The sequence below is a fragment of the Camellia sinensis genome, chromosome 15, assembly GCF_055761805.1.
Source record: "Camellia sinensis isolate YWXY chromosome 15, ASM5576180v1, whole genome shotgun sequence".
Taxonomy (NCBI): Eukaryota; Viridiplantae; Streptophyta; class Magnoliopsida; order Ericales; family Theaceae; genus Camellia; species Camellia sinensis.
The window spans coordinates 142712023-142727763 of NC_138975.1; the positions used below are offsets into that span (position 1 = coordinate 142712023).

General features: G+C 36.8%; 1 protein-coding gene across 9 annotated transcripts in view; it reads left to right on the forward strand.

The window, feature by feature from the left end:
- LOC114280810 (putative cyclic nucleotide-gated ion channel 20, chloroplastic) overlaps positions 1-15741 on the forward strand; it is a 95652-nt gene that overhangs the window by 77858 nt on the left and 2053 nt on the right. For 6 of the 9 annotated variants that reach the window (XR_014356870.1, XM_028223200.2, XM_028223204.2 and 3 more), the window contains one exon: positions 15557-15719. Coding sequence is in view for 6 of the 9 variants with exons in the window: in XM_028223200.2 (XP_028079001.2) it covers positions 15557-15719 (163 nt within the window). In the remaining 3 variants the exon portion in view is untranslated. Of the gene's footprint in view, positions 1-3841; positions 3973-5851; positions 6296-15556; positions 15720-15741 lie in introns of those variants that run through there. The other 3 variants (XR_014356868.1, XR_014356869.1, XM_028223207.2) reach the window with 3 other exon arrangements.

A 15741-nucleotide genomic window follows, 5' to 3' on the forward strand; every position in this document is an offset into this window, starting at 1 on the left:
CCGTCATGTTGCTTTTCTCGAACGTTTATCTTACTTTCAACTTCTCCCTCTCACTATTCCAATTTCCAAAGAGGATTTGGCTTACATTGACCCTTTCCTTCTGAGGTCCCATCTGATGAGTACATCTCCACTGTTCTTCTTGAGCCCATTCCTACTTCTCCATCTGCATCACTTATGGCTCCTCCTCCTTTGGCTTCTTCTTCTTCTCCGCTGTTAGTCTATTCTCGTCGCCAGGTTCCTCCACTACCGGTTGTCTCTACTCTTGTTGTTGCTCTTTCTACTTCTAACGACTCTAATCCTGCTGCACACCGATATCTTACTCGTGAGCGTCGTCCTCCAAACAGGTTGAGTTGGTCTAATAAATGTTTTCCTGCTTTCTATCGTACTTTTTTGTCTGTTATTCATTCTTTTTCAGAATCACAGTCTTACCCAGAGGCCTATCAGGATCCTAATTGGGTTCAAGCTATAGAGGATGAGTTATTTGCCTTACAAAAGACTAACACTTGGGAGTTGGTTCCTTTGCCTGCTGGCAAGAATCTGGTTGGTTGCAAATGGGTCTATAAAGTCAAGACTCATTCTAATGGTTCTCTCGAGCGCTACAAAGCTCGCTTGGTTGCCAAGGGTTTCTCACAAGAGTATGGTATTGATTATGGCCCCGTTTGGTGAGGTATAGGAAAGTGATTATAGATTATAACTTAACAGATTATAACTTACAGCTATAAACATAAGCTGGTAACCTGTTTGGTGCAGCTGTGGGATTATGGATTTAAGCAGCAGAGTAGTGTTTGGTAAATAAGCTGTAAAATAGCTTTTTCTGTATAATTGTCATTTTTACCCTTATAAGATATAAAATTTGTGATTTCATTTATAATACATTTTTTTTTTCTTTTTCATTTTATTTTCTTTTCTTTTCTTTTTCACCTTATTTTCTTTTCTTTTTTTTAATTTTTTTTTCTTCTCTTCTTTCTTTGTTAATTTTTTTAATTTATTAATGCATTAAAATTAATATTCATGTTCTAATTTATATTAATGTTATGATTTCATTACATACTATCTTTCATATATTCATTATCAAAATTGTATTCTTATTCATTTTAATTATTTTTAGTAATATTTCATTTTTTCATTTTTAGTAATTCATTTATTCATTTGACAATCCTTTCATTAATAGTATCAATTATTTCAATTAATGTTGTGATGTGATTATATTTTATTACAATTAAATCTGTGATGTCATTACATATTATTTTATTTCAATTAATTCTGTTTAATTTTGTATTAATTCTGTGTAATGTTGTAATATCAATTTAAATTAATTATGTTTTTATTAAAAAAAATTCATTACAATTAAATTTTTTTTTTTTGAAATAAATTGTTTTTCATTTTATTTTGTAAAGTAAATATTAATTCTAAAAAGTAATTTTTTCTTTTTTAATTAACATTAATATTATTTATTTTTTTTCAATTTATTTTCTAGGGTTTGAAAACCCTAGCTCCAGTAGCACAGATCGATGACGGCGTTGACAGATCGCGATGGGCTTCGCGATGATTCCGACAGCGCTTTAGGCAGAGCTTCGCAATCGCGATGGCAACGACGGCGTTGAGAGATCGCGATGAACTAAGGCTTTGCGATGGTTTAGACAGATCTTCAGGCAGAGCTTCGTGATCATAATGGCGACAACGGCATTGAGAGATCGCGATGGTTCAGATAGAGAGACAGAGAGATAACAGAGCTTCGCGAGCTTCGCTGGAGAGAGAGAGAGAGAGAGAGAGAGAGAGAGAGAGATAGAGAGATAAAGAGAGAAATCATCGGAAATCACCAGAAATCATCGCCGGAAATCGCCTCTTAGGCCACCAGAAATCGTTTCACGCTCTTTCTCTCTCTTCGCGGATGTGAACCGTGTTTGATTGTGAAGTTTATATATTGGTAGTTTGGTAATTTTTCAATTTTTGAAGGGGCATTTGAGTCATTTTACCACCCACCGTGCAGCTTCCCGCTTAAGCTAAAAATATAAGCATCTCCTCAGCCACTTTTCAAATAAGTTGAATAATAGCTTCATTTGAGCTATAATTTAATCAATTAAGTTGTACCAAACAAAACCAAATAGCTTAAATTAAGTCAAAAGCTGAAATAAGCTAATTTTTAGTTTTACTAAACAGGGCCTATGAGGAGACCTTTGCCCCTGTTACCAAGATGACTATTGTCCGTACCTTGATTTATGTTGCTGTTGTTTGACATTGGCCTCTCTATCAAATGGACGTTAAGAATGCTTTTCTTAGCGGTTATCTCACTGAGGAGGAGGTATACATGTGTCATCCCCCTGGTCTTCTCCACTCCTCTGGGCAGGTTTGTCGTCTTTGGCGTGCTCTGTATGGTTTGAAGCAGTCTCCTCTGCTTGGTATGATCGTCTTCAAACTGCCGTTATCGAGCTTGGGTTTCGTCCTTCTGTTTCCAATTCTGTTTTGTTTCTGAGATATACCTTGGCTAGTTTTGTTGCTCTCCTACTCTATGTGGATAATATGATCATCACTGGCTCTGACTCTTCTGCTATCTCTGAGGTCAAGCAACATCTCTTCCGCACCTTCGAAATGAAGGATCTGGGTCCATTGCGGTATTTTCTTGGTATTGAGATTGCCTTTTCTCCAAAGGGCTATTTTCTGTCTCAAGCCAAGTATGCTAATGAGGTTATTCACCATGCCAGTCTTACTAATACTAAGGTGTCTGATACACCTATTGAGCTTAATGTGAAGCTCAACTCTACTGATAGTGTCCCTCTAGATGATCCCACAGTCTATCGCGAGCTGGTGGGTTGTTTAGTTTATTTGACTGTCACTCACCCTGATCTTGCTTATGCTGTTCATGTGGTTAGTCGGTTCGTTTCTGCTCCTCGCTCTACCCATTGGGCTGCTTTGGTTCGCATTCTTCGCTATCTCCGGGATACCATCTTTTAGGGCTTGCTGTTGTTGTCTACTTCCTCTTTAGACTTGGTGGCCTATGCTGATTCTGATTAGGCTAGTGATGTTACTGATCGCAAGTCCACCTGTGATTTCTATATATTTCTTGGTGATTCCTTGATCTCTTGGAAAAGCAAGAAACAAACTGTTGCTCGCTCTACTGCCGAAGTTGAGTACCGTGCTATGGCCCGTGCTATGGCTTATGCTACTGCTGAGCTTGTTTGGCTTCGTTGTTTTCTTTCTAATTTGGGTGTACCACAGCCTTCTCCGACCTCCCTCTATTGTGACAACCGCAGTGCTATTCAAATTGCCCACAATACTGTCATCCATGAAAGAACGGAACACATTGAAATTGATTGTCACTTTGTACGACAGCATCTGCAGTCTAGCTCTATCTTGCTTCCTTTTGTCTCCTCGGCTTTGCAACTTGCGAACTTCTTCACCAAGACTCCCACTACCGTTCGGTTTCAGTTTCTTCTTAGCAAACTCTCAGTGTTTTCTGCTAAAACACATTGAGTTTGAGCAGGGGTGTGAGAATATATATGGTACATTAGGAATTAGCAATTTTAGGCAATTCCCTTTTCTTTGTATTTCCTTTTTCTGTCATAGATTAGGGCTATAAAACTGATGCACTCTTTGTAAACATACACAATCAAATACACAGTTTCATTCAGAAAACTTACAGTACAATGGTCATATTGCTATGTTAGGGTTTATATATATATTTTGCTGATGTAGAGTTGAGAAAAGATGATTATTCAACATATATAAAATTTCTCTTTTCTTTTTTTTCTTCTTCCTCTTAAATCCCAATCCTAAATTCCTTCATTTTACATTCTAGCTTGGTATCAGAGCAATCTAATCTTCATTAGAAAGGTTTCTACAGACTCTGGAGATCGATTAGAGGTGATCGAGACATGCTGATGTCACCAGCCGTATGATGACGTTAGCATGACGTAAGCACTGCACGAACGGATCCTTCATCCCTAGATTCGAAATTTCCTCCTCAGATTTATGGTAATTTTTGTGGAATTTTTTTGATCATTCCTGATATGAGTTTTCTATTTTCGAATGTTTTTCAATTTTTTTTTTTTTTTGGTGTCAATCTTCAAATTTGAATTTGAGACTAGTTTTTGTTGAATCTGCCTGCTGAAATCCTATCTATAGGAGTCAAAATTCACTCCCCGACTGTTATTTGCTATTTTTTTGTTGATTTACTACTGTTGGGTTGATATTTGATTCGATTTTGGCCTCTTTCTGGACTGTACATGTTCGGCAGTGTTATTTTCCAGTTTCTACCTATTGAAACTTACTGTATAGGGGCCGAAATTTATCTAGTAAGGACTGTTTGATCTTAAAGTGCTGATTTGTGTAAGTGGGTTGGTGTTTTTTGGTTGAATTTGGGTCCAAATTTGTTTGGTCGACATGGGTTCTTTCCACTCATGTCTCTGTAGTCATGGATTCTTGTTGATTGAACTAGTTCCAGTGTCTATACTCATTGTTGTAAGTGCTGATTGGTGTCGGTAATTCCTATTTGCAAGGATTCTACTACATTCATACTCTTGTGTATAGTATTTTGTGTGATTGATTGTCATGGCTAAAACTGAGACTAAGGCTATGGTGGTTGGCAAAGATGATGACATGCCCAAATCTATTACTACCAAGAAATTGAATGGTGCCAATTATTTGGCTTGGACCCATGCTGTAAAAAATTTCTTACATGGTAAGAAGAAATCTTGCTTCATTAGCGAACTCCCTCCTACCACTAACCACAAAGCTTATGATAATTGGTGTAGTGAGGATTCCTGTGTTATAGGTTGAATCTGGTATAGCTTGGAACCACATGTTGCTACTACCGTGGAATTTTGTGATACCTCCAAGGAAATTTGGGACTCCCTTACTGGATCCTTTTCAAATCAAAGTAATGTCTCTCGGGTATATGAGCAGATTTTTCCTATGCGCCAATTTGGCCGGTCCTTTTCCGATATTATAGTAGTCTCAAGACCTTGTGGGATCAGTTATTGCCAAGTCGACCCTTCACTATTGATGTGAACAAACATAAGCAACATTAGGAGGAGTTTATAATGGTTTCTTTACTCTCCGGCTTAGATCCCGAATTGCGGGGGTTCAAAAATCAAATTCTTGCCAGTGAGACTTTACCTTCTACTGCTAATGCCTATTCTCGACTATTACGTTCTTCTTTGGGAAAGGCACAATCCACCTCTGGGTCCTCTACCTTGTCATCTTTTGCATTAGTCTCAAGTAGTGGTGATCGTGGGTCTACTCGAGAGGGGTTTTTTGGCCCATCTGCTCAACGGGGCTCTTATTCTGGTTCACGGGGCTCTCGTGGGGCTGGTCCCTGTGGTGGTTGTTCCCGTAGTGGGTTCAAGGGTGAAGGTAGTAGTGGACCTGGTTCTTGCATACGTGGTGATCGCAAGCATACTCATTGTGGTTCCCAAGGTCATATTGAACCTTGGTGTTAACAGAAGTATGGTAAACCTAACCATGTCCATCAGGTTATAGATGCCCCATGCTCACAGTCCTCCTTGCTTTCCACTGGTTTTGTTGCTTCTCTGGTTGATTCTCACGAGACACTCACTACTCAGATTAGTGAGCTTACCGTTCTTGTCCAATCTCTCTGGCCTAGTCTACCTTCATCGTCTACCGCTACTATGGCTAGTTCAGGTAATATTGCACGCGTGGTCATTCTATTTTACTTGTTGATGGATCTTCTCGACCTGTCAGTGGTCAAGGTCCTCTTCACCCCACTCTATCTCTTTTGTTACCTTCGGGTCTTTATGTTCCTAAGTTTCAATTTAATTTATTGTCTATTAGCCAATTGACTCAATCTCTCCATTGTTCGATAACCTTTTCTCCTACTTCGTGTGTTTTGCAGGACCTCTAGACCAAGAGGATGATTAGTTCGGGGCATGAGAAGGATGGCTTACACTTTTTGGACACGGAGCCCTCTCCCAACCCTCCATCTGCGGTGTTGAGTGCAACTGTATCTCCTCTTCAATAACATTTTCGCTTGGGTCATCCCTCCTTGGCCAAGCTCAAGTTAGTTGTTCCTGGTTTGAGTCATGTTTCTCAACTCGAGTATGAAGCCTATCAATTTGGGAAGCATCACTATAGTTCTTTTCCTAGTCGTAGTGGTAGCCGTATGTCTGAGTCGTTTGCTCTTGTCCATACAAATATCTGGGGTCCTTCTAGAATTTCCACTGTTAATGGTTTTTTTTTTTTATTTTGTTATTTTTGTAGAAAATTACTCTCTGATGACTTGGTTGTTTTTAATGAAACAGAGATCTGATTTGCCTTCTATCATCTCTAAGTTTTATAATGAAATCTGTACTCAATTTAGGAAACGTGTTAAAATATTTCGGTCTGATAATGCCTTAGAATATGTCCAGTCTATTGTGACTACGTTTTGTGATGCTTGTGGTATTATTTATCAAACTAGTTGTTCTCATACATCTCAAAATGGTATTGCAGAGCGGAAACACCGCCATTTGTTGGATGTTACTCGCACATTGATGTTTAATATGCATGTTCCCAAACAGTTTTAGGCGACACTGTTCTTACTGCTTGTTTTCTTATTAACCGCATGCCTTCTAGTGTTATTCGCACGTCTTCCTATCCTCTGTTATGTCCCACATTGTCTCTGTTTCCCTTGTTGCCTCGCGTGTTTGGTTGTGTGGCCTTTGTCCATGTTCTTGATCCCGGTTTGGATAAGTTATCTCCTCGTGCCCGCAATGTGTGTTCTTTGGCTATTCTCGTACTCATAAAGGGTACCGGTGTTATCATCTTGAGTCACGTCGGTACTTTGTCAATGCTGATGTTACTTTTTTTGAGTCTACTCCTTTTTTTTCTTCCTCTGGGCAACAGTTATCTACTGATCTTCTCTCTTGTCAGGAGGGGGAGCCAGCCTCTCTCACTCCTACTCTTCCCTCGTATGTTCCTTCCTCCTCCACTCCTATATCCTCTCCCTCTCATCTCGCTTCTAACCCTCTTTTATAGGTTTATTAGCGGTCTCAAGCTCGTCGCATTGTCTTATGGCCCGACCAGTTCATCTCCTTCGTCTGAGGTCCCTATTCCACTTGCCGATATGTCCTCTAATGAACTTCCTATTGCACTCCGCAAAGGTAAACGAACTTCTACTCAACATCATATTGCTAATTTCGTTTCGTATGATCGCCTCTCTCTTAGTCTTCACTCTTTTGCTTGTAGCTTGTCTAGTATTTCCATCTCCCGCTCCTATCAATAGACTATGCCCATCTCTGGTTGGAAGCATACCATGGATGAGGAAACGCATGCTCTTCATCAGAATCAGACGTGGGAACTTACCCCTCTACCGTCTGACAAATCTACTGTGGGTTGTCGTTGGATTTATACTGTCAAGTATCTTCCTGATGGAACTGTTGAGCGACTTAAGGCTCACCTAGTAGCTAAAGGCTACACACAGACCTATGGTGTTGATTACTTGGAGACTTTCTCTCCTATGGCTCGTCTTAACTCTGTTCGGATTCTTCTCTCCGTTGCAGTTAGTAAGTCTTGGCCTTTGTATCAACTTGATATCAAGAATGCCTTTCTTCATGGTGATCTCCAAGAGGAAGTCTATATGGATCAGCCCCCCTGGTTATGCTGTTCCCGGCCAAGAGCATCTTGTTTGTCAATTGCGGATGGCCTTATATGGTCTTAAGCAGTCCCCTCGTACCTGGTTTGATCGCTTCAGTGCTGTTGTGATTGGCTATGGATTTCACCGTTCCACCTTTGATCACTCTATTTTTGTTCGCCACTCATCTACTGGGAGTATTGTTCTTATTGTCTATGTGGATGATATTATCATTTCAGGGAGTGACTCCACTGGTATTGCTGATTTGAAGCAGTATTTGGGCCAACAATTTCACACCAAAGACATAGGCCATCTTCGGTATTTTCTTGGGATTAAAGTTGTCCGTTCTTCTCAAGGCTTGTTTCTTTCTCAACAAAAGTATGTTCTTGATCTTCTTACTGAGACTGGCCTCTTAGGCACTCGCCCTAGTGATACTCCCTTGGATTCTAGTGTCAAGCTTGATGGTGACACTGGGGATTTATTTCCCGATATTAGTCGTTATTGTTGGTTGGTTGGGAACTTAATCTATCTACTTGTCCCGATATTACGTATGCCGTGGGTGTGGTCAGTTAGTTTATGCATGCTCCCCGCCAACCCCATTTTGTGGTTGCGTGTCGTTTCTTGCAATACTTGAAGAGTGCGCCAAGTCGGGGTTTGCTCTATCACCCATCTTCCTCCTTGTCTATCACTGGCTTCAATAATGCTGATTGAGCTGGTAATAGGACGACCGACGTTCCACCTCAAGCTATTGTATCTTTGTTGGTGGTAATCTTGTTACTTAGCGTAGCAAAAAAATAGAATGTTGTTGCTCGTTCTAGTGCCGAGGTTGAGTATCGTGCCATGGCTCATACTGCTTCTGAGATGCTCTGGGTTCGGTCTCTTCTCCGGGATTTTGGCGTTTATGTTCCCACTCCTATGAGCATGTCTTGTGACAATCAGGCTGCTATCTTCATTGCCAATAATCTCGTGTTTCATGAACGCACCAAACATATCGAAGTTGATTGCCATTTTATTCGTGATCTATTACTTCGCAAGCAACTTGTGACTACTTATGTTCATTCTGAATATCAATTGGGTGATATTCTAACCAAGTCTTTAGCTCAGCATTCGTTTCATCGTTTATTTGTCTAGCTGGGCCTGTTTGATCTTTATGCTTCAGCTTGAAGGGGAGTGTTAGAATACTTATTTTATTTTTGTTCTCTTGTTAATATTTACGTAAGTTGAGGGTATAATGATCATATTGCTATGTTAGGGTTTGTATATATATTTTGCTGATGTAGAGTTGAGAAAAGATGATTATTCAACATATATAAAATTTCTCTCTTCTTCTTCTTCTTCTTCCTAAATCACAACCCTAAATTCCTTCGTTTTACATTGTAACTATCACAATCCCAAGTATCACAGGAAGTCAAACATCCTTCCTTCTTCAGATCCGATGGACGAGAAACTGAACCGGAAACATAACCCCATTTTTTTTGACCAAGAAAAAAATTCTTCATAACATTGGCCTAATAAACATAATTGGAACCAGTGAGTTTATAGCTGATAGCTTGGATTTTGGTGTTCGACATTATAATAAACCAGGGATGGATTAAAGTGTAATAAAGACAGAATTAAGAGGTCAAATAGTAATAAGCCGAGAGCTGAAGTTTGGGTCTATAATAAATGAAGAGCAATACCATGAACACACAGAGAGAGACTGAGAGGGAGACATACACACCAAATCTAGATGGAGTAGATGAAGAAACGGAGAGACCATGGTGATATATCGACCCAAGAGAGAGATCGAGACCAACGAACCAAAATCAGAGACCAAATCGCCATTCAAACAAACCCCGACGAACCACGATGGGTGTTTGAGTATTTGAACCAGGGAGGGAGAGAGAGAGAGAGAGAGAGAGAGAGAGAGAGAGGCAAAAGCCCTCGTGGTCAAATCAGAGGGCAACGAACCAAAATTAGAGACCAAACTTTGCTCGAACAGACCCAACAAACCATGATGGGTTTCGAGTATCTAAACTAGAGAAAGAGAGCTTCGAACAATCAAGGCCAGACCTAGGGTTTTGTCTCTAATACCATGTAAGTTTTCTGTATATTCAATTGTGCTATGATACAAAGAATACATCTAATTATATAGTAATCCTAACCCTAAGACTAAAAAGGAAAAGAAAATACTGCCATATATATACACAATCTCTCAGAATATATACACAATATACACTATCATATATAAGGCCTGTTTGGTAAAGCTTATAAGCTGCTTATTTCAGCTTTTAGCTTAATTTAAGCTAAAATATTGTGTTTGGTGCAGCTTAAGTTAATCAGCTTATAGCTTAAATCATGCTATTTCTCAGCTTATCTCAAAAACTGGTCAGGGGGTGCTTAAATTTTTTACTTAAGCGCACAACTGGTGTAGGGGGCTAAAATTACTTAAATGCCCTCGTCAATACCCAAATATTAATATTGATTAATATTAATATTAATTAAAAAAATAAAAAATTGTATATTTCTGAAAAAAAAAAGAAAAAATCAATATTAATTGAAAAATAAATATTAATTGGTATTAATTATTAATAAATTCGTATTGTATATTTTTATATTAATTAAAAAATAAAAAATTGTATATTTCTGAAGAAAAAGAAAAAAATCAATATTAATTAAAAAAATCAATATTAATTGGTATTAATTATTAATAAATTAATATTGTATACTTTTGTAATGAATTAATTATTAATTGATACTAATTAATAACAATTGTTGATTATTAATATTAATTGATACTAATAAAAATTAAATATTAATATTAATTTATACTAATTAATAATTTTTGTATTAATTGAGACTAATTAAGCCATTAATTGATACTAATTAATAATTTTAATATTAATTGATACTAATTAAGCAATTAATTGATACTAATTAATTTATAATGAAAAATAATTGTGACAATAATACTTCCATTACATTTTTAGCAAATGTGTCAATTTTTATATTAATTGATACTAATTAATACTAATTATATTAACTTTTATTAAAGAAATATTTTTTTTAAAATTAAAACTGAAAAAAATGACAAAATAATTATTTTTATATCATATAAGGGCAGAAAGGACAATTATACAATAAAAAGTTATTTTACAGCTTATTAACCAAACACTACTCTGCTGCTCAAATTCATAATCCCACAGCTGCACCAAACAAGTTAACAGCTTATGTTCTCAGCTATAAGCCATAATCTGTTAAACTATAATGTATAATTACTTTTCCACAACTCTACCAAATGGGGCTATATAAACGTAACCTAATATTCTCATAGAAATCTGGTGGCCATCTAATCTTGGAAGCTAAGTAAGACTAGACTTTCACATCTCCTTTAGAATGTGCCTAAAATACAAATGTATCATAGTAGCCCACTTTTTTGCTCAATATTTAAATTGTAGCCATAAACTTGAGAAAACATAAAATATCACATGAAAAATTACAATGAAAACCAAAAATAATTAGGCTCCGTTTGGTAGAGCTTTGTAACTATAATTTGAGAATATGAGTTGTATTTTGAGTTTGTGTGTTTTAGAATTATGATTTGAGTATAGAAAATTTGTTTGGTTATGGTTTTTGAATAAAGTGTTGAATTGAGTGTGGAATTGAGTGTAGAATTGAGTTTTGAAAGTTTGATTTGACATGTGAAGTAAGAAAATTTGTTTGGTTATGAGTTTTGAAAAGTGTTTTCAAAACTTAATTCAAATTGTTATAACTCATAACAAAACACATTATTTTCACATTATTGAAAATTTTGATCAGCACTCATAACCAAACTCTTTTTAAAATTCAATTAAAAAAATTTATTATTAACAAAAAATAACATTAATCAATTTTTTAATTGAAAATACTACAAAGGAAATAATTTTTTTTCAAAATAAATATTCAAAAAATTTAAATCATAAATATTTAAATAATTTAAATAATCTAAAAAATTTAATAAGTAAAAAATTAAAATAAATATTCAAAAATTTTAAATCGTAAAAATTTAAATAATTTAAATATTTAAAAAATTAAAATAATTTAAAATTTTAATATTTTAAATTTAAAAACAACTCTACACTCAAATCGTAACCAAACACATAAAACAAAACTCAATTAAAAAATTATTTTTAAAACTCATAACCAAACACATAACTCGAAACTCCATACTACTTTCACAACTCTACACTCAAATCGTAACCAAATACATAACAAAAAAAATTAAAATATTTAAAAATATTTTTATAAAATAGAGTTTGAATTTATTTTTATAAAATATTTTAAAATTTAAAAAATTAAAATCGTAATATTTAAAAATATTCAAAAAATTAAAAAATTAAAAAATTAAAAAAATTGTAACATATTTAAATATTAAAATATTTAAAATCTTAACAAAACTAAAATATTTTTAAAATATTGATTTGAATGGAGTTTTGAAAAGAGTTTTGAATTATGTGTTTGGTTATGAGTTTTGAAAAGTAATGATTATGTTTTGAATTGAGTTTTGAGAAATAAATGTAGAATTATGATTTGAAAATCCTAAACAAACACCACACTCAAAAGTGAGTGTGGAACTAGATTTTGAAAACTCCACCAAACGGAGCCATAATCTTTTGGGGCTAGTTCTACAATGAATCTTTGATATAAACTAATGAATTGACCCATGCAGAAGCCCAAATGAAAAGAGTTCATATAAGGTCTCATTTTGAATGACTTGCCAATCATGGGGTGGAGGCTTTAAATGCACCCCAATATTTTGGTTGGGCACCTCACTATATCCCCACCCACCCTAACCACTCACTGGCCACTTTTTGTTGCTTCCGTTGCTAGTGCCGGCGCCTCTTCCGCACCAGCAGCCAATCCAACCCCACCCTTCTCACCTCTAGCCACCATTCCTCACTCCACCTTCTTACGCCGCAGCTATCTCTGTCACTGCTGCAAAACCCCAACCTAGGCTTCTGCCCTGTCGCAAACCCCCCTCCCCCTTTCATTTTTCTTCTTCTTCCTCTTCGCCTTCTCCATTCTTCTTCTTCTTTTTCTTCTTCTTAGTTTTCAAATCTAGGATTTTGGAGGAAGAAGAAGAAAGAAGGAAGAGGAGGAGGGAGGTTCACGATGAGGAAGTTGGCCTAGGTTGGGGCCTCACAGCAGTGGAGAAGGAGGAGGAGATGGTGACGATGACAGGGAGGAGGTTGCGGCAGTGAAAGAGGAGGTGGTGGCAAGGGGAGTTGGGGCAGTGAGCGCCAGGGAGGTGGCGACGACGTGGAAAGGGCTGTGAAAGGCTTGCTGGAGCTAAGAAGACTGGCTGGAGATCTCACTACAGTTAGTTAGGGAGGGGATGCCGGAGCTAGGGTTAAAGATTTGGCTATTTTGGTAATTTAGTTGAGCGGTAAAATGGTATTTTAAAACAATTTTAAGTTGGGGTGTCTAGCCTAATAAATGTGGTGCATTTAGTGCCACCCGCCAATCATGTGATTCCTACCATGCCAGCAGCCATTTTCATTTTGAATCTCCAAACCATAATAACTTGGAATGCTCATGGAATCAAGCTAAATCCTAAGATTACAAACTCAAACTATGAATGAAATGGCCAACACAAAAATGATCAAGGGAGTAAGTGGAGAAGTGCGTCTAGGGTACTGTGCGATAAATGAATACCCACCAGACTAAAAGGTAAGTTTTATAGAACGGCTATTAGACCAACGATGTTGTATGGGGCGAAGTGTTGGGCAACCAAGAAATAACATGTAGATAAAATGAGTGTCGCTGAGATGAGGATGCTAAGGTGGATGTGTGGCAAGACTAGACAAGATAGAGTTATGAATGAGTGTATTCGAGAATGAGTAGGAGTAGCACCGATAGAAGATAAGTTGAAAGAGAATCGATTGAGATGGTTTGGTCACATTCAACGGAGACCAACAGAGGTAGTAGTGAAGAGATGCGATACTATAACGGTAGATGGGAGCGTTACGGGCCGGGGTAGGCCTAGATTAACGTTGGCTAGCGTTGTAAATAGAAATATGGATCTACTTAATTTGACTAACAAAATAGCCTTTGATAGAGCCACGTGGAGAAGAAGGATTCATGTAACCGATCCCATTTGATGGGACATAAGGCTTGGTTTGGTTTGGTTTTGATAAATAAAATAAATAATGGGTAACATTGGGGAAAAATTGAAACAAATAAGTTTTAAAAAAAAAGTAAATTTTTTTTTGAACCTTGAACTAACCAAGTAGGCTATGCCAACAAAAAAACTAATAGTCAGTTTAAACGTTTTCCAGTTCAGATAAAAAATTTCAGAGCGTTTAATTTTTAGTGAGCAGTCTTTTCAGGTAACAGATCAGATTCATCTTTGGCTAGCCTGTTCTCCTGGTTTTCCAAAAAAAACCACTATTTGTTTTGTCTACTTTACTCTACAAAATGTGCTTACTCTATTTGATTTACATACTTTTACTGAAAAATTTTGTTAGTGTCTTTGAAAATTGGGATCACCTTCATTTAATACTACTAGTGACCAGCAAGTGTTATTGAATAACAATACTTTTGTGCATGATTCAGAATTTGATAAACATTGAATGAAATAAAATAAGGAAAATTACAGTTTCAAGTTTAACAATAAAAGCAGAGAAATGGCTCAAGAACCCAGAATGCATGAGCGTCATAGTTAATTAACAAAGTATAGTTACAGCAGACATTGACACTAAAATATTACTTACTCCCTCCGTCCCAAAATATTAATCTCTGACTCAGTTGAAGAAGTATTTGGCAAGTGAGTTTGAAATAAAGACTTGGGGACCCTAAAGTATTTCCTGGATATTGAGGTTATCTGATCCAAGGATGAAATTTTTATCTGTCAATGGAAATATGTTCTTGACCTATTGAAGGAAACTGTGATGCTTGGCAGTAAAGCTTGTGACACACCGCTAGAACCCAGTTAGAAACTTAGTGATGATAGTGGGGGAGCTATTGTTGATAGGGGGAGATATCAAAGACTTGTGGATAAGCTCATTTATTTATCTCATTCTCATCCTGACGTCGATGTTGCTGTCAGCATAGTTAGCCAGTTCATATGCTCCTCATGAGGCACACTTGGATGTTGTTATGCGCATCCTTAGGTGCTTGAAATCTACCTTTGTTGGAGGCAATCTGGTTACTTGGTGGAGCAAGAAACATAATGTGATAGCAAGGTCTAGTGCAGAGACTGAGTTTAGAGCCAGGGCACAAGGTTTGTGTGAATTCTTGTGGATCAGGTTGCTATTGAGTGATTTGGGAATTGCTCAGTCTAACTCCATGAGATTATATTGTGATAATAAGGCTGTTGTCAGCATAGCTCACAATCCAGTTCAACATAACCGGACAAAGCACGTTGAGATTGATCATCACTTCATCAAAGAGAAACTCACTAATGGCACCATTTGTACTCCTTTTGTGAAGTCTAGTAAACAATTGGCAGATATTCTCACAAAGGGAGTCGGGAGTAAATCATTCCATGATGTTCTTGGCAAGTTGGGAATGAGAGATATTTTTTCACCAGCTTGAGGGGTAGTGTTAGCATTATTGTATTTCCTTATTTACTATTATTAGTTGTAGTGTAGCTGTATTTCCTTTCTTGCCTAAAAGACTTCTATTGTAAGTTACCTATCCTCTAATATAAAGGGGGTAATATCCTAATCACAACCCTAAGTTTGATTTTTCCCTAAAACAAACAAAATCATGTTAGATTGCCAATTGTCTCCAAAGCTTTGGTTGTTACAAATTGAACCCAACATTGTATATCGAACCATCCAACTCGTTGATAACAAGGAGTCTTAAATGTGACAGGCCAACTTGTTAAACTTCTTAAATTATGGCTGTTCTATTTCTTGATTTTGAAATTTATTTATTTATTTATTTATTTGGGGGGGGGGGGGGGGGTGATATATGAGGCCTGAACATGAATGTTAAGAACATTAAGGCTTAAAAAATTATCTGCAGGTAGAAGAAAAGGCAGTATTCCAGGGCAAAGATTGCTCAGCAATAGGATGGTAAGATGCTTTACAAATGTAGAAGCATTTACACTCCGAGCTGCTGATATTGAAGAAGTCACCAATCTTTTTTCAAGATTCTTGAGGAACCCACGTGTTCAAGGAGCCATAAGGTGAGTAATATCAAAACTGAAA